We start from the raw sequence: 18,086 nt of genomic DNA on the forward strand, positions 1-18,086 counted from the left end.
ATTATGAACCCTTGACAGAATCACAATAAATTGTTTCCTTCAGTACCATAACTGTGCTGGTGCAGAGGTCCCCTCCCTGATGATATCACCTGTTGCTAGGCAGGTTCTAATGGCATGGAAGACAGAATGCTATTGCATGGATGATAGTCCCCAAACAATCCAGCGTACCACACCCAGACTGATTCTGTAAATCCAACAATGGATGTCTTCTCTAGTAAAATATATCTTTCTTCCGCTTCTAGTAGTCCAGCCACTCCTTATTACACTGAGAACTGAAATATATCCTCAGTATGGAAGACGTGAGTATGGGAACTAACCAGACAGGAAATGGTAGTGGAAGCTAGTGGATACCCTGACTGATATACAACTGTATTCAACTCATAAACTGTGATTCTGGCCGGCAATCTAACACAAATCCAGTGCTCAGTTCTGTTTCTTCATTGGGTTGTCATTTTCCTTCCATTTAAATCAGTAGTGGGACCCTCTTCTACAGAGTCCGTAAAACGTCTTCCAAAGTTGGAGAGAAAACATCTCTGCTCATACAGAGACCAACAGCAGGGAATGTGTACCACCAAATCTTCCTAGTTTAAAAAACGTCCTCCGACCCCCATCCCACCCCTTCCCCCTGGTCATTATCTAGTAACTTTTGTGTACCTCTGGGTGCCAGCAGAGCAGATTACCCATAATCCTCCCTTACCCGAGTTCTGCCCTGCTGCTTTTTCCTGTGGCGCTGCCCTCTGGCACACCCCTCCCCCCCACACAAAATACCCCCAATACCCCCATCCCTACACTCATTCCACTTGGCTCTAGCCATGCGTAGCCTATCCTCAGTGGCACAGGCCTGGCCCGATCATATTTTCACCAGCAAACACAAACAATAAATAAAGTCAAAACAAAATAATAATTAAATACAGCTGGCCATTCCCCTGTTGCTGGCACAGTACAGTAGTCCAATCAGGGAGAACCAGCCTCTATTTACATGTGCACTGATGGGCAATGAGGTTAGTCATCAGTAAGACATACAGTAGCATTCAGCACTACATCTAACTACAGGAACTACCTAACTAACTAACGAGGGGCTAAGAGAAGAGCAGAGGACAGCGCAGTAGTAACTAGTAGTAAAGTAGTAGGACATTACAGTTAGGTGTAAGAGAGAGAGAGGATGTGTTTTAGAGACACGAGTTGGGGGGTACACGTATAAGTAAAATATACCCCCCCCCCGTCCTTGGGGGGTTAGGGTACTGTATGAGCAGGTTCTCTTTCACTCTCTCTCTCTGTGCCCCCCTCGCTCTGCAGTGTGGTCACCCCGGGATATGGAGGGACGGGGCGGAGACACGGCGTGCCCCTCAGGGGAGTCCGTCATCTTCCAGACTGAGCGCCACGCGCTGCAGAGAGCAGATAAAACAACGTTACCACAGTGTTTGTGTGTCAGTGTGTGTGTGTCTGTCTGTGTGTCAGTGTGTGTTTGAAGGAGAGCTGAAAGGGAGACTGAGACAGAGAGGACCAGAAAGATAAAGAGGGAGAGAACTAAAAGTGAGAGAAAGAGAGCAACATAGAGACAGGGCAAAAGAGAGAAGCTCTCCTTAATGCAGATCCCACTCCTCCTCTCATCCCTCTATCCTCAGCACACTGATTTGGCAGTGATGTGGGGAGAGCTGCAAGGGCGTACAGAGATCCACCTCAGGACATTCTGATGTCTCTATCTAACTGAAACACCATGAAGAGAGGAGAGGAGGAGAGAGGATGGAGGGGAGAAGAGAGGAGAAAACAGGAAAGGAGAAGAGGAGATAGGAGAGGAGAGAGGAGAAGAGGGAAAGCCCAGGTGGAATCTTGTTTCCTCCCCCACTACCCATTCTTAAGAGGAGGTGGTATTCAACATGACCTCTCAGCACAGCACTGTAGCATACCAGGTGTGTGTGTGTGTATAAACTATCATGTAGCCAGAGTCCCACCCCTCTCTCCCTCTGTTCTACCACGCCACGACAGCAATGCGTGTCACCATGCAAACTGATCCCAGCGCTAACCCCTCCCACCGCTGTCTTGTTCATGTTTACCAGCAGATCTCTGTTTAAGATACCTTACAAGTACACTGCTAGAAAAACTAAACGCTCATGCAGAGAAATATATCATTAAAAACAAGAATAATCAGGAATAAATGAATATGATTAAAGATTGTCCTGTCATCTAAGGTGCTGTTTCTGTTCTGGTTACTGTTCCCCTTTTGCCTAATTTACACTCCAAAGGGGAATGAGCAGGTTTGACGCTCCCTTCACTAAGTCTTCATAGAGGAGAGAGTAAAGCTACAACCGAGGACGCTGTGCCTCCCTAACGCACAACGACAACACAGTGACACACACTGTCAAAACACAGAATGTGGAGATGGATAGAGACCCAATAGACTATATGATGAATGAAGGTGAAGATAATGTGGTGGTGGGCTGGTGATGAAGGGCTCAACATCTGTGTTTGACCAAGGAAGTTTTTGGAATGATTTTGTGACTTAAGTGTGTGTGTGAGGATGTAAGCCTGTCCCTGTCTTGGAGACTCTCCCACCCCCACACACTCCAACGCTCTCTCTATCTCCAAGTCCCACCCCATCTCATCTCATTTGCCGGTGGGATGCATGGGAGCCCCCGAGTACCAATGGGAGTTGCTGTCTGTGATCCCGCCCCCCAGGGGCAGGGCTAGGAATGGCTGGTGAGCGCTGCCACTCACAGCGGGGTAGACGTGGCCGATAGACTCTCCAGTACGACCGATGTGAATCTCGTCATCGTCGTCCTCCGTGGTCTTACGGTAGACAGGGTTGTCGAAGTTCATACTCTTGGTGTTCTTCCGGCGCCAGTTACACCAGATCAGGTATCCGGCGGTGCAGAGCATGCCGATGATCACTGTGGCAAGGATAGGAACTGCATGTATGAAACACAGCGACACACACAGCGACACACACACACACACACACACGGCGGGAGCGTTAACACAGCCAGGGGAGACAGAGCGGTGCTTTAGCATACAAACACATCCTAGTATCACCACACATAACAAACGGCAATGAACACACACACACACACACACACACACACACACACACACACACACACACACACACACACACACACACACACACACACACACAAATATACCCATGTAAATGCACACAGAAGCAAGCACACCCAATCCCAAGCCCACACACACATAGCCACACACACTCATGCATGGCACATGTACAACCAAACCACACACACGCGCTCACATATTGTAGCCTACACACAAGTTCAAAACATGGCTGGGTATAGCGGTATTCCAGGAAAAGGAAATGGGGGCTGGGGAGGAGGGTATATGTCTGGCTTCTCCACTCAGCTTTGGCTGGCGTTCCCAGTCCTAATTTCCCCCATCAGACGTGGAGTGGCGGTATTCCCATGGAAGACCCAGACTAATTGGTCTATTATGGGGGGGCACTGGAGACTCCTCTATGATTAAGGGCCTGAACCCCCAGAAATCCCTTTGTTCTTATGTAAACACTCAATTAAGATGTTCTCAATCAGACTTTCCTCTCCAAATAGCTTGGATCTGAAGATCTCCAGCAATATCGAGGGAGAATTAACCATGGAAATAATTATTGAGAGATACACTGCATGGCCAAAAGTATGTGGACACCCCTTCAAATTAGGGGATTTGGCTATTTCAGCCACACTCGTTGCGAACAGGTGTATAAAATTGAGCACACGACCATGCAATCTCCATAGACAAACATTGTCAGTAGAATGGCCTTACTGAAGAGCTCAGTGGCTTTCAACGTGGCACTGTCTTAGGATGCCAACTTTCCAACAAGTCAGTTTGTCAAATTTCTGTCCCGGTCAACTGTAAGTGCTGTTATTGTGAAGTGGAAACACCTAGGAGCAACAACGGCTCAGCCGCGAAGTGGTAGACAGCACAAGAACAGAACAGCCAAGTGCTGAAGCACGTAAAAATCGTCTGTCCTTGGTTGCTTCCAAACTGCCTCTGGAAGCAACACCAGCATAAGAACTGTTCTTTGGGAGCTTCATGAAATGGGTTTCCATGGCCGAGCAGCCACACACAAGCCTAAGATCACCAATGCCAAGCGTTGGCTAGAGTGGTGTAAAGCTCTCTGCCACTGGAGCAGTGGAAATGCATTCTCTGGAGTGATGAATCACGCTTCAACATCTGGCAGTCTGACGGACGAATCTGGGTTTGGCGGATGCCAGGAGAACGCTACCTGCCCCAATGCATAGTTCCAACTGTAAAGTTTGGTGGAGGAGGTTCAGGATAGGCCCCTTAGTTCCAGTGAAGGGAAATCTTTAATGCTACAGCATACAATGACATTCTAGACGATTCTGTGCTTCCAACTTTGTGCCAACAATTTGGAGAAGGCCCTTTCCTGTTTCAGCATGCACATAGTGAGGTGGATATAGAAATGGTTTGTCAAGATCGGTGTGGAAGAAATTGACTGGCCTGCGTAGAGCCCTGACCTCAACCCCATCGAACACCTTTGGGATGAATTGGAACGCCGACTGCGAGCCAAACTTAATCACCCAACATCAGTGCCCGACCTGACTAATGATCTTGTAGCTGAATGGAAGCAAGTTCCCGCAGCAATGTTCCAACATCTAGTGGAAAGCCTTCCCAGAAGAGTGGAGGCTGTTATTACAGCAATGTTCCAACATCTAGTGGAAAGCCTTCCCAGAAGAGTGGAGGCTGTAATACATGCAATGTTCCAACATCTAGTAGAAAGCCTTCCCAGAAGAGTGGAGGCTGTAATACATGCAATGTTCCAACATCTAGTGGAAAGCCTTCCCAGAAGAGTGGAGGCTGTAATAAATGCAATGTTCCAACATCTAGTGGAAAGCCTTCCCAGAAGAGTGGAGGCTGTTATTACAGCAATGTTCCAACATCTAGTGGAAATCCTTCCCAGAAGAGTGGAGGCTGTAATAAATGCAATGTTCCAACATCTAGTAGAAAGCCTTCCCAGAAGAGTGGAGGCTGTAATAAATGCAATGTTCCAACATCTAGTGGAAAGCCTTCCCAGAAGAGTGGAGGCTGTAATAAATGCAATGTTCCAACATCTAGTAGAAAGCCTTCCCAGAAGAGTGGAGGCTGTTATTACAGCAATGTTCCAACATCTAGTAGAAATCCTTCCCAGAAGAGTGGAGGCTGTAATACATGCAATGTTCCAACATCTAGTGGAAATCCTTCCCAGGAGAGTGGAGGCTGTAATAAATGCAATGTTCCAACATCTAGTGGAAAGCCTTCCCAGAAGAGTGGAGGCTGTAATACAGCAATGTTCCAACATCTAGTGGAAAGCCTTCCCAGAAGAGTGGAGGCTGTTATTACAGCAATGTTCCAACATCTAGTGGAAAGCCTTCCCAGAAGAGTGGAGGCTGTTATTACAGCAATGTTCCAACATCTAGTGGAAAGCCTTCCCAGAAGAGTGGAAGCTGTTATAACAGCAAAGGGGGACCAACTCTATATTAATGCCCAGGATTTTGGAATGAGATTTTGGAATGTGTCCACATACTTTTGTCCATATAGTGTATGAAAGGGGGAATGATGGAGAGAGGAGTGGGGGAGAATATTACCTATGAAATGAACCATTGAGAGATATGAAAGCGGGAACGGAGGGTGGGAAGGAAGGAGGGGTGGATGGGAGAAATAGTAGGATGTATTTAATGGGCCGGGGTTAGGGATATCTCATTTTAAAGACTCAATTATTGACAGAATGTATGCTAGAGCAAGGTCATTTACACATTATGCCGATCGCCAGTCAATTCAGACATTATTATAGAGCTGTATCAGTGTTCGCGATCTTAAGGTCTATATCCTGTAATATGTGATAACATGGGAAATATGCAAATCTGATTTAAGGGGGGGTTAATCCCTGATGTTATTTTGATGAGCTCTTGATCTAAATGTACAGTAATGTTTTTACAACTGACAGGCCTATGTGTTGACATGGGCTGTTATGATATGCTGGAGCAACACCTGAATGTGAATTTACAGAATCTCCCATAAGTGTTACATTGGGTTGAGATCTGGTGACTGAGACACACACACACACACTAGAGGTCGACCGATTAATCGGAATGACCGATTAATTAGGGCCGATTTCAAGTTTTCATAACAATTGGAAATCAGTGTTTTTGGACAGCGATTTGGCCGATTTGATTGTTATTATATATATATATATTTTTTTTACACCTTTATTTAATCTTTATTTAACTAGGCAAGTCAGTTAAGAACACATTCTTATTTTCAATGACGGCCTAGGAACGGTGGGTTAACTGCCTCGTTCAAGGGCAGAACGACAGATTTTTACCTTGTCAGCTCTGGGGATTCAATCTTGCAATCTTACAGTTAACTAGTCCAACGCTCTAACCACCTGATTACATTGCACACCACGAGGAGACTGCCTGTTACGCGAATGCAGTAAGAAGCCAAGGTAAGTTGCTAGCTAGAATTAAACTTATCTTATAAAAAGCAATCCATCAATCAATCATAATCACTAGTTAACTACACATGGTTGATGATATTACTAGTTTATCTAGTGTGTCCTGCGTTGCATATAATCGATGCGGTGCGTATCGTTGCTCCAATGTGTACCTAACCATAAACATCAATGCCTTTCTTAAAATCAATACACAGAAGTATATATTTTTAAACCTGCATATTTAGCTAAAAGAAATCCAGGTTAGCAGGCAATATTAACCAGGTGAAATTGTGTCACTTCTCTTGCGTTCATTGCACCCAGAGTCAGTGTATATGCAACAGTTTGATTAATTTGCCAGAATTTTACGTAATTATGACATAACATTGAAGGTTGTGCAATGTAACAGGAATATTTAGACTTATGGATGCCACCCATTAGATGAAATACGGAACGGTTCCGTATTTCACTGAAAGAATAAACGTCATGTTCTTGAGATGATAGATTCCGGATTCGGCCATATTAATGACCTCTGCCTCATATTTCTGTGTGTTATCATGTTATAAGAGCAGTCTGACTGAGCGATGGTAGGCACCAGCAGGCTCGTAAGCATTCATTCAAACAGCACTTTTGTGCGTTTGCCAGCAGCTGTTTATGACTTCAAGCCTATCAACTCCCGAGATTAGGCTGGTGTAACCGATGTCAAATGGCTAGCTACTTAGCGGGGTGTGCGCTAATAGCATTTCAAACATCACTCGCTTTGAGACTTAGAGTGGTTGTTCCCCTTGCTCTGCATGGGTAACGCTGCTTCGAGGGTGGCTGTTGTCGTTGTGTTCCTGGTTCGAGCCCAGGGAGGAGCGAGGAGAGGGACGGAAGCTATACTGTTACACTGGCAATACTAAAGTGCCTATAAGAACATCCAATAGTCAAGGGTTAATGAAATACAAATGGTATAGAGAGAAATAGTCCTATAATCCCTATAATAACTACAACCTAAAACTTCTTACCTGGGAATATTGGAGACTCATGTTAAAAGGAACCACCAGCTTTCATATGTTTTCATGTTCTGAGCAAGGAACTGAAACGTTAGCTTTCTTACATGGCACATATTGCACTTTTACTTTCTTCTCCAACGCTTTGTTTTTGCATTATTTAAACCAAATTGAACATGTTTCATTATTTATTTGAGGCTAAATTGATTGTATTGATGTATTATATTAACCTCTTGCTCCTACCTGGCACGCAGGCGTCCCATCTAGAGCTCTGGAAATGCAAATGCACTACGCTAAATGCTAATAGTATTAGTTAAAACTCAAACGTTCATTAAAATACACATGCAGGGTATTGAATTAAAGCTACACTCGTTGTGAATCCAGGCAACAAGTCAGATTTTTAAAATGCTTTTCGGCGAAAGCATGAGAAGCTATTATCTGATAGCATGTAACACCACAAAAGACCCGCAGGGGACGTAAACAAAATAATTAGCATATTCGGCGCTACACAAACCGCACAATAAAATATAAAACATTCATTACCTTTGACCATCTTCTTTGTTGGCACTCCTAGATGTCCCATAATCACTATTGGGTCTTTTTTTCGATTAAATCGGTCCATATATAGCCTAGATATTGTTCTATGTAGACTGTGTGATAAACGGAAAAAAATAGCGTTTCATAACGTAACGTCATTTTTTAAAATTCAAAAAGTCGACGATAAACTTTCACAAAACACTTTGAAATACTTTTGTAATGCAACTTTAGGTATTAGTACACGTTAATAAGCGATAAAATTCATCAGGAGGCGATGTAAATTCTTTAGCTGTCCGTTTCGAAAAAATGTCCGGAGAGAGCTCGACCAAAACATCCGGTCGGAGACCGGAGGGAATTGGTTCCCTTGATTGGGAAATAAGTGTTCATTCATTATTGTTGTAATTGTCATTATTACAAATAAAAAAATATAAAACATTGGCCGATTAATCGGTATTGGCTTTTTTTGGTCCTCCAATAATCGATATCGGCATTGAAAAATCATAATCGGTTGACCTCTAAAACACGCACGCACACACACTCACACACACACACGCGTACGCACGCACGCACACACACGCACGCATGCACACGCACTCACTCACACGCACACTCACGCACGCACACACACACGCACGCACGCACACTCACACACACTCACACACACACGCACACACGCACACACACACGCGCACACACACACTCACACACGCACGCACGCATGCACACACACACACACACCCTATGCTCCTTTGAGACTCTCCTCTTTCAAAGTCACTGAGATCTCTTCTTCCAGCCATGGTAGACAGTTTATTTTTTACAATCGCTAGGACCCATTTCTCAATGCTTAGGTCACTTTTTCAAAACTCTTCACACAGTGAGCACAATAGCAGTGTATGTGGGCTAAACTGTGGATCATTTTAATTGCTTTGGGACAAAATGCATTCAATGACATTTTCAAATGACATCTTTCAAATTTCATGATTTCTTTTCTCACTCAGACACAACCACCACCAAAACGCTATGTACCTACAGGCCAATTTGCACATGTTTACATACTCTTTTCAAAACTGTTAAACTTAAGTTCAAAACCTAACATAACACATCATTTAATAAGACAGCAATTTGCTACATTTCTACAGTAATGCCATATTGAAATATATTCCACATCTAAAAAATGAAATACTATCAAAACAATTAGACCAACCACAGCTGATTTCCATTGTAGCTGAACACCTACACTGGTGTTAGTCTTTCAATGTCATTACCATCGATACAAAAGGAGACATCTTAGGAATAATGCTGTACTGTAATGTAAACATGGACCCAGCCAGAGATAGAAAAGTGGCTGACAGAGGAAGAAGAGTGGCTGGGAGAGGAAGAAGAGTGGCTGGGAGAGGAAGAAGAGTGGCTGGGAGAGGGAGAGGAGTACGTACGCGTGGTGGAAGAAGACTGAGAGGAAGATCAAGAGCTGTAGTCTCAGATGAGATTAGGGGCTGCTATAACTGATCATGTAATAAATCATGATCTATCAATGAGAGAGGCTGGTCTGAGAGAGGCTGGTCTGAGAGAGGCTGGTCTGAGAGAGGCTGGTCTGAGAGAGGCTGGTCTGAGAGAGGCTGGTCTGAGAGAGGCTGGTCTGAGAGAGGCTGGTCTGAGAGAGGCTGGTCTGAGAGAGGCTGGTCTGAGAGTGCAGACAAATCTGCAACGCTCAACAGTGGCATCTATTGTGAGAAATGTCAGGCAAAACAACAGGTAAGATGTGCATTATTCTGCATCTGACTGAACTGCACATTACACAAGTCAATTGAGCAAAGCCTCCAAACCCACTTGTGTGTAATTGTTTTTGTATTTATGCTTAGGACCCAACGGCTACCTCACACAGGTGGGAGAGGTAGGATTTTCACTGCTGTGCAGGAAACTGCAATCATTGATATGGTCATCAGAAACAATGGCATAAAACTCACAGAGATTCTGGACAGTGTTGGCAGACATTACATTTGGAAATATTGACAATGTAAGCGTATCAACTCTAACATCACATCAGGATGAAGCAGGTGTCCCCTTTGACAGGAACCGATGTGTCCAGGTAAGGTGACTATAAAATACAGAACTGGTTTTGAACAAAACCAAACAGGGCAGAGGCACACTGCGGCATGTTTTTAGGTATAATGCCAACTACCGTAATACCCTGACTCTTATGTTGCCTTGTGGATTTATTTTAGAGAGTCATGGAGATTGAAGCCAGGCAAACACCCCACATATTCATCTTTGTGGATGAGGCTGGTTTCAACTTGGCCAAAACACGGCAGCGAGGAAGGAATGTGATTGGGGAAAAGAGCCACTGTGGATGTCCCGGGCCAGAGGGGACAACATCACAATGTCTGCTGCAATATCCTCTGATGGATTTCTGTTACACTAACCACTAATTGGGCCATACAACACGGAGCGTCCCATTTCATTCCTGGATGACCTCTATGGAAGGTTGTGCCAGGTGAGGACAGCGTTGCAGTGGGGCGAAATAGAACAACGTTTGTAATTGTATGGGACAATGTGTCATTTCACCAGTCCCATACAGTCACAGAGTGGTTTGCAGCCCATCCCAGGATGGTGTCACTTTTTCTCCCACCTTACTCTCCATTCCTCACCCCATAGAGGAATTATGTTCCTCCCACCTTACTCTCCATTCCTCACCCCATAGAGGAATTATGTTCCTCCCACCTTACTCTCCATTCCTCACCCCATAGAGGAATTATGTTCCTCCCACCTTACTCTCTATTCCTCAACCCCATAGAGGAATTATGTTCCTCCCACCTTACTCTCCATTCCTCACCCCATAGAGGAATTATGTTCCTCCCACCTTACTCTCCATTCCTCACCCCATAGAGGAATTATGTTCCTCCCACCTTACTCTCCATTCCTCAACCCCATAGAGGAATTATGTTCCTCTCACCTTATTCTCCATTCCTCACCCCATAGAGGAATTATGTTCCTCCCACCTTACTCTCTATTCCTCAACCCCATAGAGGAATTATGTTCCTCTCACCTTACTCTCCATTCCTCACCCCCATAGAGGAATTATGTTCCTCCCACCTTACTCTCCATTCCTCACCCCATAGAGGAATTATGTTCCTCCCACCTTACTCTCTATTCCTCACCCCATAGAGGAATTATGTTCCTCCCACCTTACTCTCTATTCCTCAACCCCATAGAGGAATTATGTTCCTCTCACCTTATTCTCCATTGCTCACCCCCATAGAGGAATTATGTTCCTCTCACCTTATTCTCCATTCCTCACCCCCATAGAGGAATTATGTTCCTCCCACCTTACTCTCCATTCCTCAACCCCATAGAGGAATTATTTTCCTCATGGAGGTGGAAGGTTTATGACCACCATCTACATGATCAAATGTCCCTCCAGGACGCAATGAATGCTAGATGCCTGGACATATCTGCAGAAGATTGCCCGGGGTGGACCAGGCATGCCCAAATATTCTTTCCTAGGTGTATTGCCCAAGATGACATAAGATGTGATGTGGATGACAACCTGTGGCAAAATGCAGAAGACCGAGTTGACTACCATTGCTACTGTATCTGTATCAGTAGATGGTGTATATACAAATGATTGTATTTTGGAATCACTCAATGCCAAAAAATGACATTAAACACATTGAAGCATATTGCATCATGTCGGATTAATTCCTGTAACATATACTGCAGTGAATTCTAAACAGTAGAGAGGTGTCATTCTTGTTCTGTAAATACATTTTACAGAAGAAAACATTGTGTAATGCTACCTGTTGTTAGTGTTTTTTAGGTCATTGTTTTATGAGTTACAACGTGTGCTTGTTGGGTGACAACCTTTGCTAGTGTTATGGAAGAATGAGTTGATTTGAGACAAGTATGAAGTGTTTTCGTAGTTTTAGTGCATTTTGGATGTGAAATTAACTGCTGTGCCAAGCTGAAAGTTGGTTAAGAAAACTGTGTGAAAAGTTTTGAAAAAGTGACCTAAATATTGAGAAATGGGTCCTAGCGATTGTAAAAAACTATAATTACTTAATTAAGTCAGGAACCACATCTGTGTGGAATCACCTGCTTTTAAAATACTTTGGGTCCCTCATTTACTCAAATGTTTCCTTTATTTTGGCAGTTATTTGTACATTCCTGTCACACATTACACACATACACCAAAAACACACTTTCACACTCACATCTTCCAGACCAGGCAACGTCTTGTGCAGGGGAGACCAAGACAGAAGCAGAGACAGAAGCAGAGACAGACAGAGAAGCGGGAAGAAGCAGACAGGCATTATATGATACAGTAGACTGGTACTCACCTATAGGAATCACTATACCCAAAACCGCCACTGTTATGTTGTTACCCAGGAGGTAGTGGTCATTCCCAGCTGAGAGAGAAAGACAGCGAGAGGGGGAGGAAAAGAGAAAGAGAGAGAGGGGGAGGTAAAGAGAGAGAGACAGTGAGAGGGGGAGGAAAAGAGAAAGAGAGAGGGGGAGGGAGAGAGAGAGACAGCGAGAGGGGGAGGAAAAGAGAAAGAGAGAGGGGGAGGGAGAGAGAGCGAGAGGGGGAGGAAAAGAGAAAGAGAGAGGGGAGGGGGAGAGAAAGACAGCGAGGGGGAGGAAAAGAGAAAGAGAGAGAGGGGAGGGAGAGAGAGAGACAGCGAGGGGGAGAAAAAGAGAAAGAGAGAGGGAGAGAGAGAGAGACAGCGAGAGGGGGAGGAAAAGAGAAAGAGAGAGGGGGAGGGAGGGAGAGAGAGACAGCGAGAGGGGGAGGAAAAGAGAAAGAGAGGGGGAGGGAGAGAGAGACAGCGAGAGGGGGAGGAAAAGAGACAGAGAGGGGGAGGGAGAGAGAGACAGCGAGAGGGGGAGGAAAAGAGAAAGAGAGGGGAGGGAGAGAGAGAGACAGTGAGAGGGGGAGGAAAAGAGAAAGAGAGAGGGGGAGGGAAAGAGAGAGAGAGACAGCGAGAGGGGGAGGAAAAGAGAAAGAGAGGGGGAAAAGAGAGAGAGACAGCGAGAGGGGGAGGAAAAGAGAAAGAGAGAGGGGGGAGGGAGGGAAAGAGAGAGAGAGACAGCGAGAGGGGGAGGAAAAGAGAAAGAGAGGGAGAGAGAGAGAGAGAGAGCGAGCAGAATGACAAAAAGAAGAATAAAGAGAAAGACAAAGTGTTAAGAAGAAAGTGAGACACAGTTAAAGGCCCACTGCAGTGCAAAACATCATTTTCCTGTGTTGTGTATATATATTTCCACAAAATTGTGAAATTGTAAAAACAATGATAATACTGTTTCAGTGTAAGGAGCTGTTTTGGTGGGATGGAGTTTTGGCCTGCCTGGCAACAACACCAGGTGATATAAGTTAATAGAACAATAACAAAGAGAGTTTCAAACCTCTCTGCCAATAACAGCTTGTCTTCAGGTTACAATCCCTCCCATTAAGCTCGTCCAATTAGGCCACTCACTCAAACTACTCTCAGACAGTCCTATCAAAATTCTTGCTTGAGAAATTGCTCTTTGCTAAGAAGCTATTTTAGTAAATGTTTTATCATTACTTATTTAATACCCAGAAATGATTTGATATTGAGAAAAATAAAATGCATTGGGCCTTTAAACACCTCTCCTTCCTCCTGCCATTCTCTCTGCTAGAGGCCGTACCCTCCTTCTTCCTGCCATTCTCTCTACTAGAGGCCATGCCTCCTTCTTCCTGCCATTCTCTCTACTAGAGGCCGTGCCCTCCTTCTTCCTGCCATTCTCTTTTTTAAAAATTTTTATTTCACCTTTATTTAACCAGGTAGGCTAGTTGAGAACAAGTTCTCATTTGCAACTGCGACCTGGCCAAGATAAAGCATAGCAGTGTGAACAGACAACACAGAGTTACACATGGAGTAAGCAATTAACAAGTCAATAACACAGTAGAAAAAAAATGGGCAGTCTATATACAATGTGTGCAAAAGGCATGAGGAGGTAGGCGAATAATACAATTTTGCAGATTAACACTGGGGTGATAAATGATCAGATGGTCGTGTACAGGTAGAGATATTGGTGTGCAAAAGAGCAGAAAAGTAAATAAATAAAATTAAAAAATTAAAAAAAACAGTATAAAAACAGTATGGGGATGAGGTAGGTGAAAATGGGTGGGCTATTTACCAATAGACTATGTACAGCTGCAGCGATCGGTTAGCTGCTCGGATAGCTGATGTTTGAAGTTGGTGAGGGAGATAAAAGTCTCCAACTTCAGCGATTTTTGCAGTTCATTCCAGTCACAGGCAGCAGAGTACTGGAACGAAAGGCGGCCAAATGAGGTGTTGGCTTTAGGGATGATCAGTGAGATACACCTGCTGGAGCGTGTGCTACGGATGGGTGTTGCCATCGTGACCAGTGAACTGAGATAAGGCGGAGCTTTACCTAGCATGGACTTGTAGATGACCTGGAGCCAGTGGGTCTGGCGACGAATATGTAGCGAGGGCCAGCCGACTAGAGCATACAAGTCGCAGTGGTGGGTGGTATAAGGTGCTTTGGTGACAAAACGGATGGCACTATGATAGACTGCATCCAGTTTGCTGAGTAGAGAGTTGGAAGCCATTTTGTAGATGACATCGCCGAAATCGAGGATCGGTAGGATAGTCAGTTTTACTAGGGTAAGCTTGGCGGCGTGAGTGAAGGAGGCTTTGTTGCGGAATAGAAAGCCGACTCTTGATTTGATTTTCGATTGGAGATGTTTGATGTGAGTCTGGAAGGAGAGTTTGCAGTCTAGCCAGACACCTAGGTACTTATAGATGTCCACATATTCAAGGTCGGAACCATCCAGGGTGGTGATGCTAGTCGGGCATGCGGGTGCAGGCAGCGATCGGTTGAAAAGCATGCATTTGGTTTTACTCGCGTTTAAGAGCAGTTGGAGGCCACGGAAGGAGTGCTGTATGGCATTGAAGCTCGTTTGGAGGTTAGATAGCACAGTGTCCAATGACGGGCCGAAAGTATATAGAATGGTGTCGTCTGCGTAGAGGTGGGTCAGGGAATCGCCCGCAGCAAGAGCAACATCATTGATATATACAGAGAAAAGAGTCGGCCCGAGAATTGAACCCTGTGGCACCCCCATAGAGACTGCCAGAGGACCGGACAGCATGCCCTCCGATTTGACACACTGAACTCTGTCTGCAAAGTAATTGGTGAACCAGGCAAGGCAGTCATCCGAGAAACCGAGGCTATTGAGTCTGCCGATAAGAATATGGTGATTGACAGAGTCGAAAGCCTTGGCGAGGTCGATGAAGACGGCTGCACAGTACTGTCTTTTATCGATAGCGGTTATGATATCGTTTAGTACCTTGAGCGTGGCTGAGGTGCACCCGTGACCGGCTCGAAACCAGATTGCACAGCGGAGAAGGTACGGTGGGATTCGAGATGGTCAGTGACCTGTTTGTTGACTTGGCTTTCGAAGACCTTAGATAGGCAGGGCAGGATGGATATAGGTCTATAGCAGTTTGGGTCCAGGGTGTCTCCCCCTTTGAAGAGGGGATGACTGCAGCAGCTTTCAATCCTTGGGGATCTCAGACGATATGAAAGAGAGGTTGAACAGGCTGGTAATAGGGGTTGCGACAATGGCGGCAGATAGTTTCAGAAATAGAGGGTCCAGATTGTCAAGCCCAGCTGATTTGTACGGGTCTAGGTTTTGCAGCTCTTTCAGAACATCTGCTATCTGGATTTGGGTAAAGGAGAACCTGGAGAGGCTTGGGCGAGGAGCTGCGGGGCGGAGCTGTTGGCCGAGGTTGGAGTAGCCAGGCGGAAGGCATGGCCAGCCGTTGAGAAGTGCTTATTGAAGCTTTCGATAATCGTGGATTTATCGGTGGAGACCGTGTTACCTAGCCTCAGTGCAGTGGGCAGCTGGGAGGAGGTACTCTTGTTCTCCATGGACTTCACAGTGTCCCAGAACTTTTTGGAGTTGGAGCTACAGGATGCAAACTTCTGCCTGAAGAAGCTGGCCTTAGCTTTCCTGACTGACTGCGTGTATTGGTTCCTGACTTCCCTGAACAGTTGCATATCACGGGGCTATTCGATGCTATTGCAGTCCGCCACAGGATGTTTTTGTGCTGGTCGAGGGCAGTCAGGTCTGGAGTGAACCAAGGGCTGTATCTGTTCTTGGTTCTGCATTTTTTGAACGGAGCATGCTTATCTAAAATGGTGAGGAAGTTACTTTTAAAGAATGACCAGGCATCCTCAACTGACGGGATGAGGTCAATGTCCTTCCAGGATACCCGGGCCAGGTCGATTAGAAAGGCCTGCTCACAGAAGTGTTTTAGGGAGCGTTTGACAGTGATGAGGGGTGGTCGTTTGACTGCGGCTCCGTGGCGGATACAGGCAATGAGGCAGTGATCGCTGAGATCCTGGTTGAAGACAGCGGAGGTGTATTTGGAGGGCCAGTTGGTCAGGATGACGTCTATGAGGTGCCCTTGTTTACAGAGTTAGGGTTGTACCTGGTGGGATCCTTGATGATTTGAGTGAGATTGAGGGCATCTAGCTTACATTGTAGGACTGCCGGGGTGTTAAGCATATCCCAGTTTAGGTCACCTAACAGAACAAACTCTGAAGCTAGATGGGGGCGATCAATTCACAAATGGTGTCCAGGGCACAGCTGGGAGCTGAGGGTGGCCGGTAGCAGGCGGCAACAGTGAGAGACTTATTTCTGGAGAGGGTAATTTTCAAAATTAGTAGTTCGAACTGTTTGGGTATGGACCTGGAAAGTATGACGTTACTTTGCAGGCTATCTCTGCAGTAGACTGCAACTCCGCCCCCTTTGGTAGTTCTATCTTGACGGAAGATGTTATAGTTGGGTATGGAAATCTCTGAATTTTGGTGGCCTTCCTGAGCCAGGATTCAGACACGGCAAGGACATCAGGGTTAGCAGAGTGTGCTAAAGCAGTGAGTAAAACAAACTTAGGGAGGAGGCTTCTGATGTTGACATGCATAAAACCAAGTCTTTTTCGATCACAGAAGTCAACAAATGAGGGTACCTGGGGACATGCAGGGCCTGGGTTTACCTCCACATCACCCGCGGAACAGAGAAGGAGTAGTATGAGGGTGCGGCTAAAGGCTATCAAAACTGGTCGCCTAGAGCGTTGGGGGCAGAGGATAAGAGGAGCAGGTTTCTGGGCATGGTAGAATATATTCAGGGCATAATGCACAGACAGGGGTATGGTGGGGTGCGGGTACAGCGGAGGTAAGCCCAGGCACTGGGTGATGATGAGACAGGTTGTATCTCTGGACATGCTGGTTGTAATGGGTGAGGTCACCGCATGTGTGGGAGGTGGGACAAAGGAGGTAACAGGGGTATGCAGAGTGGGTCTAGGGGCTCCATTGTGAACTAAAACAATTATAACTAACCTGAACAACAGTATACAAGGCATATTGACATCTGAGAGAGACATACAGCGAGGCATACAGTAATCACAGGTGTTGAATTTGGAAAGCTAGCTAAAAACAGTAGGCGAGGCTAATCCGCTAGCACAACAAACAGCAGGTAAAATGGCGTTGACTAGGCAACGGGGCCGACAGGTAAGACAAACAAGCAGAAAGGAGTACCGTGATTAATGGACAGTCCAGCGTGCGTCAGCTATGTAGCCAAGAGATCAGTGTCCAGGGGGCAGCGGTGGTGGATGGGCAGGGGGGCTGGGCTGGCGAGTGTTATCCAGGTTTTTTTTTTTGTGTTTTTTTTTTAAACTAACAATGACTAACTAGCTTGTAGCTAGTTAGCTGGTTAGCGTCTGGAGGTTCTTGAGTGTGTCATAAAAATAAAAATAAATAAAATCTCTACTAGAGGCCATGCCTCCTTCTTCCTGCCATTCTCTCTGCTAGAGGCCGTACGCTCCTTCTTCCTGCCATTCTCTCTACTAGAGGCCATGCCTCCTTCTTCCTGCCATTCTCTCTACTAGAGGCCATGCCTCCTTCCTCCTGCCATTCTCTCTACTAGAGTCCGTGCCCTCCTTCCTCCTGCCATTCTCTCTACTAGAGTCCGTACCCTCCTTCTTCCTGCCATTCTCTCTACTAGAGGCCGTACCCTCCTTCTTCCTGCCATTCTCTCTACTAGAGGCCGTACCCTCCTTCTTCCTGCCATTCTCTCT

General features: G+C 45.6%; 1 protein-coding gene across 2 annotated transcripts in view; it reads right to left on the reverse strand.

Annotated features, from left to right (window-relative positions):
- Nucleotides 1-795: 795 nt before the first annotated feature.
- Nucleotides 796-18,086, reverse strand: part of LOC115123456 (low-density lipoprotein receptor-related protein 8-like) — a 421,425-nt gene continuing 404,134 nt past the window's right edge. The window contains exons 17-19 of one of the 2 annotated variants that reach the window (XM_065009221.1): nt 12,303-12,371; nt 2,716-2,888; nt 796-1,385 (exon numbers count right to left, since the gene is read on the reverse strand). In XM_065009221.1, coding sequence (XP_064865293.1) covers nt 1,347-1,385; nt 2,716-2,888; nt 12,303-12,371 — 281 coding nt within the window. In that variant the 3' untranslated portion in view covers nt 796-1,346. Of the gene's footprint in view, nt 2,889-12,302; nt 12,372-18,086 lie in introns of both variants that reach the window. The other variant, XM_065009220.1, reaches the window with a different exon arrangement.

Source organism: Oncorhynchus nerka, linkage group LG24 (genome assembly GCF_034236695.1).
Source record: "Oncorhynchus nerka isolate Pitt River linkage group LG24, Oner_Uvic_2.0, whole genome shotgun sequence".
NCBI lineage: Eukaryota > Metazoa > Chordata > Actinopteri > Salmoniformes > Salmonidae > Oncorhynchus > Oncorhynchus nerka.